Source organism: Telmatherina bonti, assembly GCF_933228915.1.
Source record: "Telmatherina bonti genome assembly, chromosome: 13".
NCBI classification, from domain to species: domain Eukaryota; kingdom Metazoa; phylum Chordata; class Actinopteri; order Atheriniformes; family Telmatherinidae; genus Telmatherina; species Telmatherina bonti.
Window position 1 is genome coordinate 25,507,922 of NC_136611.1, and position 9,613 is coordinate 25,517,534.

A 9,613-nucleotide genomic window follows, 5' to 3' on the forward strand; every position below is an offset into this window, starting at 1 on the left:
TCACTTTGCTTTGACTGGGTCAGCTTAGGTTGGAAAGAAGTCCCACCCATCCATATAAAAGACATTTAGTTTGAAGGCAAAACAAACTTCAGATGCAGAAATGAGGAGCTGCTTATCTGCTCAGGTTTTGTTTGGAAATTCATTTCAGGAAAGCATCAGATGTCTTTCTGCTCCATTTTAGGAATTTACTTTCAATAAAGCTTAAGGCTGCAAGTTTGCTTCTGTAATGTGAAACCATGAAATCAAAAACCCAGAATACATACATTAAAAACAATAAGAACACAAGAAAAATATACGCATCTTAGTTCTATTTCACATAAAATTAATTATTGCAGCGAAAGTGTACTATTGTGTAGACAAGATGTGGAAGTGGGAGTCTTCTGATAAACAATTCGCAAATCCTCTGCTGCTGAGTGAGGCCGACAAGACGATACACAGAGTTGGCTTCACACGTTGATGACATCACTTCCTCTAAGATCGTGACAGCTTAGCATATCATTGCTCTGACAGCCAGACGAGTGTGGCGAGTGGGTGGTCACCCTGGCAACAGCAATACCGTCATGACCGTCTCCTTATATCCCAACTGACAGTCCCCACTGGCAATGAGCGTAACGCACACTCAACAATGCACACACCCACACATTACAAACAAATATTCCCATACACTTCGTCAAATTTGCATGGACACACTTTATCGTTCCCCATTTCATCTCTATAAGTGAAATGCTCAAAAAGTCGTCCCTGAAACACACACACGAGCAATGCACATGCCCACACACCTGTGTTTTTTTGGAGATACTTATATGATACAAAGAGAAATGCAATCTGCCATGAGGTAAAAGAAACACTGGAGATAAAATGTGAATCTTTGAAGCATAACTTTGCAGACAACTCTTGTAAGTGGAAAAATATAAAGAGCTTTTCCTGAAAACCGATGGAAACTTTTCCTGAAACTATGTCTATCCACATAACCGAGCAGCAGGTGTGGGCTGAACATATTTATGTTGTTTAAACCCACAGAGATTAACTTAGCTGTAGATTAGCATTTTAATGAAAAAGTTTGAAAGTGTGGGATTCACAGAAGCGAACACAAAGAGTAAGAAGATTGTAAGTACTAAACAGAAGCTGATGATGATGATGATGATGAAGAGCATGGCTGCTGCATTGTTGTCTGGTCCTCTCCTTACTTCTCATATGTCGTCTTTTGATAACAGCCATGTCCTGGGTGCATCTGACCTGTTTTACAGTCTATAAATAGGGTGTTATGGGCCACGTTCATTGACAGCTCTGGAGTTTGTGTTGTCCCAGTCCAGTACTCTACTCTGACCCAGTTTGCTGTCCGCTGGCCGAGAACTGGTAGAACTGGGTCACTTCTTGGGCTGTAATAACACTCACAGCATGAGCTATGATACCTTAAGCACAAAGTCAAAAAACACATTGTTTTGTCTTCAATACAATTCATTGCGAAAAGACACAATGTTCTGCTGAGTTTAAAAGACGACATGTCGATAATAATTTCAGAAGAGAATAATAAGGGACTAAAGGTATACATTTTAAAAGTCACCAATAAAGATCTGTTTAGTAAAGCAACATAAAATTGCATTGAAGAAGAGCCCATAGTTCAGGGTCATGGCATACAGGAAACCAGCTTTGGCTTTTAGCCATTTCAAACCATCTAACGGAAAAAACGAGAAGGAACAAACAGAAGTCTTTTCTCTCAATGCAAATGTATGGATAAATCAGTTTACTGATGTTTACTCCCCTTTACCCCATTTCATCACAAAAACTAGACACTACTGCATTGAAGTTTGCAGTTAAAAAAAGAAAGGAAATAAATTTAGCAGCATGAATTACATTTTCCATAACATTCCTGTCTTTGTAATTCACTCAGTGCAAATCAGTTTTTATTTTTTCAAGTGATCACAGAGAAACGTATATTTTCATGAAATTTCAAATTTGATAACAGCCATCGAGTCTCACACCCTGACCATAAATCACTTGGGATGGTGAAGCTGGTTTTATCTCTTTTTGTAGGTATGCATTGTTTAATGCAGAGTATCTCTAGAAACAGAGACAAAAATACCTGGTTGATTAATGATACTGTTGATCGTGTCCCTGAGATGCAGGTAGAGTTTATAGACAGACGTGATCGTCTGTACCTGCTCAATTGCTAGACAAACAGAACTGCATCCATTGATCCTCATAAGACATGATCCAATTATGTATACTGCACACTCATTCTGCCAGACATGAGCATACATACACATTATATAAATACTCAGGAAGGAAAAACCTCTAAAACCAATGTATGTTCTCATGACTAAAACTCACACATCTGTAATTAAGTATCCACACGCAACCTACAAACATGCATCTTTAAACTAAAATGCAGTACAGAGGGATGAGCAATGCATTGAAGAGGAATCAGTTCTGCAAAATTCATGCATACATGAACATGCACATGGGCTTGGTGAAATTGTCTGTTTTCCAACTTTTTTGAAAATTCATGCAGAATTTCCCATAGGTGGGACTATGCAAGGAGATTACATGTGAATGGCTGTTTCAGCTGGGGCTAAGGCAGAGCTCAGCAGAGGAGGGAACCAGCTCGTCGGGAAATAATTTAGGATTAGATAGGCTGTCTAATCTCTTTATAGAGACTGTGCCATCTCAGCAGCATACCTGCCTACCTCTACATCCATGTACATCCATCTCTTAACAGGAGCGGTGTCTCTGTTTCTATGTATTATGGGTACTTTGTTCAAAGGCCCCCATGACAGGTGCTTCTTTTTGTTGAGATAGTTTCCATTGATACTCTGTGCCTTTGGTTGTGACTGTACATGGAGCTGCCAATACACAGTGAGTAAGACCTAACAATATGTAGATTAGAAGAAGCTAAATACTCAGGGAATTTGGTGAACTAAATGTGTATGTCTGTGAGAGGCTCAAGAAAAGACAGAGGTGAAGAGAAAGTGTGGTACTTCTGTGATGTAACCATTTTTCTTATTATGGGCGACCCTTCTAACTTGCGGGGGTCTCTCCTTCAAGCGTAACACAAAGAACCTGAGCGCACTCAGTCTAATAATTTTATTTTTGTCAGGAACTTTTGGTGTGTGCATGTGTTGCGCTACGTATGCAGCCCCAAGTGTCCCACTTAGTGGAAAAACTACTTCAAAGACATAATAAATGTGTACATGTCATTGTGCCCTTGTGAATTTGAAGTCACACAGGACACACTGTAAAAACAATCAACTAACCTACTTCTGCCCTTTTAGTTCAAAATTTCTTGTCCAAAATGTTATTTGTAATGCAAATTTGTACTGTGCTCTTGCTTTGTTTACAGCCCAAATTGAAGTTATACCATGTAAAATCTGCGGAGACAAATCATCAGGTATCCACTATGGAGTCATTACATGTGAAGGATGTAAGGTAAGACTTAATATGTTGTTTAAAAAAACTGTTTTTATCAAAATCTGTACAAAAAACTAGTTTTGTGCTTGACGGGTACTTGAGGCCAGTATTCTTTGTCATGCAACCAGGGTTTCTTCAGACGGAGTCAGCAAAACAATGCCGCCTACTCCTGCCCTCGCCAGAGGAACTGCCTCATCGACAGAACAAACCGCAACCGTTGCCAACATTGCCGCCTGCAGAAATGTCTCGCCCTAGGAATGTCCAGAGATGGTAAGGCCCGGCTAATCATCATCCAGACTTTAATACAGTTTGCAAACAAACATATTGTAAGACCTTCGCTAGATCTATGTAATCTCCCCTTTACTGAGACAAAAATAAGCATTTTAATTCAGTTTTTTTCTTCCAAGAAGCTCTTTTCTTTTTACTTTTTTAGTTTTGTAACCAGAGCATGTATTCTCTCCTCATTCAGCGGTTAAGTTTGGCCGCATGTCCAAGAAGCAACGTGACAGCCTGTACGCAGAGGTCCAGAAGCACCAGGCACGACTGCAGGAGCAGCGGCAACAGCAGACAGGCGAAGCTGAAGCCCTGGCACGTGTTTACTCATCCAGCCTAACCAACGGACTGTCCACCCTCAACCATGAAATTGGGGGCACCTATGCCAATGGGCACGTCATAGATCTACCCAAAGGTGGTCATGGTAATGGAGGTGGAGTCCCAGGGGGCTATTATGGGATGGATTCCACTCAACCGTCTCCAGACCAGTCAGGATTGGACATGTCAGGCATGAAGCACATTAAGCAAGAACCGGTTTATGACCTGACTCCAGTACCCAACCTGTTCAGCTACGGGGGCTACCAGGACAGTCAACTTGGACCCAATAATGTCAGCATGGGAGAGCTGGGTAAAGAATGCTCAATTTTGCTTAATAGCTAAAGATGCAGTAAAAGTATTTATTATTTGAAATATACAAGAATTAACCTCATGGAAAATGAATCATTACCCACAAAGTAGCCTTGGAAGAGAACGTGAGTCAGAGTCCTAATCTGAAGGCACATCAGACGGGCTTACGTGGCCAGCTCACAGCGTATCATATTAATGTATGCATATCTCAAGTGGATAATACAGATTTAGATTAAATTAAGGAAGGATTGTTAAATGAAGTAGTAAAAATCTCTTTTTCTCTTTGTCTAAATTGCCGACATGCAGGGACCATAATGCACAACAATGTAATAATGTAATAATTAACTTTATGCATTGATGCACAGAAAGGCATAAATAAGCATTTCTCTCTTCCAGACCGTATTGCTCAGAATATCATCAAGTCACACTTGGAGACATGTCAGTACACTACAGAGGAGTTACAGCAGCTCGCCTGGCAGACACATTCTTATGAAGAGGTCAAGATGTACCAGAGCAAGGTGAGGTTTGGTGTTTTATCATCTTCCTCCTGTACAAAATGCAAAATGACAATCACAGTGCAATTCTCATTGTGCTATTTACATTTTTTACAACTTCTCCTGTTTTAAAAGTACAGATGAATTTAAGTTTACAATTTTTTATCTGAACTCTCCGAAAAACAAGAACAGACAAGAACATTGGCTGAATTGTACTTAGGGCAGTTATGTCAGAGTTTTGTCAGGCACATCACTGAAAGCCTTTAGTTCATCACACTTCCTAACACAAATGTAACTTATGAAGCAGAAAGTATATATTTCTGATCTCTGTTTGGTTTTAGCCCCGGGACGTGCTCTGGCAGCAGTGTGCCATCCAGATCACCCATGCAATCCAGTACGTGGTAGAGTTCGCCAAGCGCATCTCAGGGTTCATGGAACTGTGCCAGAATGACCAGATCCTCCTTCTAAAGTCAGGTGAGACATATGCACAACAATTAACACTGAACAGGAGGCTATTTTTTTATGCTTCCATACAGAGGAAATGATGTTGCTCAGGGAAAAGTCCTGTGTTTTTCATACCTTTTTTTTGCCTTTCAGTTAAAACATCAGCTGCATGATCATCAGCTCTTTCTGCTTGTGTTTTCCAGGTTGTTTGGAAGTAGTCTTGGTTAGGATGTGCAGGGCGTTCAACCCTCTTAACAACACTGTTCTATTTGAGGGGAAGTATGGAGGCATGCAGATGTTCAAAGCTCTAGGTAAGATCCTGATATTTATGTACTTTTCTTAATATGTTAGAGAGAGAACGGCCAATAAATACTAGAAAAGGGAAGAGGGAAAAATGCTTGTTCTGTTGTTGAAAAAAATCCTCTTTTTCCTGTGATGTATTCTTGTTCGTGATCGCATACATAACCACAATGAGTGTAATGACATTCCTTCCTCTGCCTGCACTTCTCTGTTTCTCTTTAAGGTTGCGATGACTTAGTGAGTGCAGTGTTTGACTTTGCCAAGAGTTTGTGTTCATTGCAGCTAACGGAGGAAGAGATTGCTCTCTTCTCAGCAGCTGTACTAATTTCCACAGGTCAGTGTGTATCTGCTGTTATTATTACAAAACAAGAACTTGTGGTCATGATCAGCGGTTTCCTTGATGCACTGAAAAATTACTGTTAACATTCATCTATAACGTCCAGCTCGCCAGTGATCAGCATGCATTAATTGTAAACTACTCACACTAAGAGAATCGAACACCTGTCTCGACACAGATCGACCCTGGCTGATGGAGCCTCGAAAAGTCCAAAAACTCCAGGAGAAGATCTACTTTGCTTTGCAACACATTATGCAGAAGAACCACATGGATGAAGATGCACTGGCTAAGGTAGGCTAAATATTTGTGGGAATAATCTGTTTATAACCACAGGTAAACATACAAATTGAACGCAACTTATTTGGCCTGTTGGAGAAATGTAAAATTTATTGGTCTTTAACCACCTTATTTCCTGTCTGGCAGTTAATCAGCCGAATCCCAACGTTGTCAGCCCTGTGCACGCTCCATACAGAGGAGCTCCAAGCCTTCCAGCAACTTCACCCAGAAACAGTCAACGTCCTCTTCCCTCCACTCTACAAAGAACTTTTTAACCCTGACCCAAACTCTGCCATGGCCATGCCCAAGTGACTGCCTGTGGTCCAAACGCAACCAACAATGGCAGCAGAGGACCAAGAAATCAAGTTTTCTTCATCTAACATGACGACAGCGGCCGTGTCGACTGTGTCATTACAGCAATCACATTTTTCCAAGCTCCCCCAGGCTTATGTCAGGCTGGTGGGTGAGGATTCATCTGCTAGAAACTTAGAGTTACCGCCAACAATACTAGGAATGTCCAGCACTTATCCCATCTTGTTCACCGATACAGTCTGAAGAATGTATATATAAATGAAACATGCCCCAAGCCACAACCTGAGGGGGCTTTCACCAGTCTCCTGAACTGAACTGACTGACCAGAAATGTACAGACTTTAAAACATCTAGAAACATTTTTAAGCTGTCAATCTTTTTTTTTTTTTTAAGTGGGTAAGTTAATTTGATTTAACTCTCAAAAATATTCTGTTGAACATTTTTTTTTCTCATTTCAAATGAAGACATTGTGAAGTTGAAGAAGCTGGACGGATGGGGGGGGGGGGGGGGGGGGGGCTGTGGATGTAGAGAAGCTATTGTAGATATTCTTCTAGTAGAGAACGGATTCCAGTATTACTTCTTGTTCTGTTAATATAAGTTAGTCCTAATTTAAATATGCAGCAGTCCATTGTGGCTGATGATACCTTGTCTGTGTGTTCTTATTTTATTTGATAGTTTCTTGTGTACAGAATTTGTAAAGTTAAGACCTGTAAAAGAATACTGGGCAAACACCGGGGGTCAATTTGGGTTTGTTGATATACAGAAGCCTTGTCTGGATTTTGTTCATATGTATAGAAGGCATAGCATCCTTCTGATCAGAACTTATAGAAATGTAAAGAGAGCATATGAAGGATTTAAAAAAAAAAAAAGAAAATAATTGCTACTACTTTTCAAGGTGAAGATATATACATAAATATTCTATTTTGCAAGAAAAAGAATCTGGCAGATTTGCCATCCTATCAATCATTTATTTCTCGCTGCAATAATTTAAGTCCATTAAAAGCTGGACTGCTTTCGAACAATCAACCGGAAACAATTAATCAGAAACCAGGACCTCACAGTGAACCCCAAACCCCTTCCTGAACTCCCCTACCCTGCTCTTTATCTCTCACGAATCAGAACCTTGACATGATGTTTTGGCAGATAGACGTGGATAAAGTCACAATGAAGACATGTACTGATATTCTCCAAGAAAAGGCAACAAAAGGACAAAAGATTAGTAAATTAAGACAAACTGGAATTAAGCTAACTTCAAGTCACGCAAAAGTATGAGTGCTATGAGCCCTCACCCTCCTATTTGCACAATTCAGTCCAGGGACGCTGGTCACTTTGGACTGTGATATGAAGGACCCTTTCGTTGAAGAGCAATAACTTTCACACTGCGTATGTTATCTTACTCCTCTGCTTTCCTCCTCTGACCTTACCTTTGTTTTTAGCTGTTCGGAACAGGGTAGCAATTCTATCTAGGATGCACTAAATTTCACTCTTTGTCAATGTCTAGCAGTCCTCTCTATGGATGGTACTCATTCAACCTCAGACTGCATCTTTTTTAGTGTAGCACAATGCAGTCTGGAGTTAGGACATAAACCGAAGCACTGACTGAAAAATGTGAAGACAAATTAGCCTCCATTGATCGAAACATTTACAGCTGAATACACGTCATTTATACAGAAAGCTGTGATAGACAATCACTTTTTCACTTAATCATTCCATAATTAGTAGCACTTAAAGACCTTATTTCATATTTGGACTCTGACTTTAGTGGACCTTTATCCTATCTGAGCATAATGCTGCCTTTTCTTGTTAAGGAACAATCCTAAAAAAAAAATCACTGAGGATACTCATATCAGGGGTTTCTGCATACAATCATCAGACGCTCTGTATGAAGACATCAGTAGTGATCAGTAATAAATCTTAGCACAATTAGAATGAGCCATTTACAAAATACAAAACCCTCTTAACTCCAGCTAACTTAATCAGCTGATGTTATGCATGTTAAAAATAATAATTTAACTTTTTTTCTTTGTTTAAATCCAAGATTTTTTTTAATCTCTTTGTGAAAGGCCATGGCTGATGGACTCTGTTACTTCAGCACCAAAAGTAAAAAGCTCTCTGAGCTTATAATTTCTCATAATTGCAAAAAATATTTTTGCACTGTGGTCAAACCCTCAACTAAGAAGTTGAGACGTGGTCAGTAAAAAAATAATACTAATTCAGTTAATGGGGGCCCTTAATGTCACTATCTCTCCATTCCTGTTTCTTTTTGCATGTAGAGAAAAACAGATAAGAAATGATCACCAGCGTGGAGATACAAGCAAAGAAAACTGTATCCACATCCATGTGTTTCATGCTGTGTCAGTGATCTATGTGACACCGAAGTGAAGCGACTTTCCTTCAACCCCCCCCCGCACACAACAACAAATCAGAGGCCGGTGACTCTTCAAGACAATCACTTGCTCATTAAGGCTTGATGCACTACACAGCATCTCTCAGGGAGCAGCTCTTTTTATGATTTTGCATAAAAGAGGGTTTTAATATTTTTACAAATTTACAAAAGAAAAAGAATTATAAAGAAGAACTTTTTAGGAAACAATGGCATACACCACCAATCAATGCCAGCAATGGAATCTGCCCAGACAAGGCTTTGATAGACGTATGTCTATGTATGTGTGTTTTTGTACGTACGTGTCTGTGTGTATAGAGCATGAATTCACTGTCCATATCTCTATAGACATTTAGATCACAAGACAAATGTCTTCATATAACAAAACAATAAAGATACACAACATCATTGTGCTCTTGTCACCACTGTATGCTGATATTTACTGCTACTTTTGCTGCTCTCAGGACAGTGCAGGACGTCAACTAGTAAGCTGTGATTTAATCGCTGTCACAACAACCACTGGGACAGTGAATTCACACTCTGAATATGAAGTTTTTGTGTGTGATATTTTTGTTTTCCCTTATTAGACTGTGAATCAAAGGGGTGGATTGGGGTTGTGAGGGGTAATGTGCTGGCAAGAACAAGTGGTAACCAACACTGTAAGTAAGATACTGTAGCAATAAGAACTGGAGGCATTTACTACTGTCATGTTTGCATTGTAAGATTATTTTTTATTTTATTACTATTTACTATTATTGTT

At 39.7% G+C, this 9,613-nt stretch overlaps 1 protein-coding gene across 1 annotated transcript; it reads left to right on the forward strand.

Moving 5' to 3' along the window:
• Positions 1–2,837: 2,837 nt before the first annotated feature.
• On the forward strand, positions 2,838–6,471 carry rorb (RAR-related orphan receptor B; the record flags this gene model as incomplete). The annotated part of the gene is made up of 10 exons (XM_079250953.1): positions 2,838–2,856; positions 3,341–3,426; positions 3,537–3,678; positions 3,878–4,309; positions 4,705–4,826; positions 5,144–5,276; positions 5,450–5,557; positions 5,770–5,880; positions 6,062–6,174; positions 6,307–6,471. The coding sequence occupies 10 exons, from the start codon at positions 2,838–2,840 to the stop codon at positions 6,469–6,471; spliced, it is 1,431 nt and encodes a 476-aa protein (XP_079107079.1).
• Between the last annotated feature and the right edge of the window lie 3,142 nt (positions 6,472–9,613).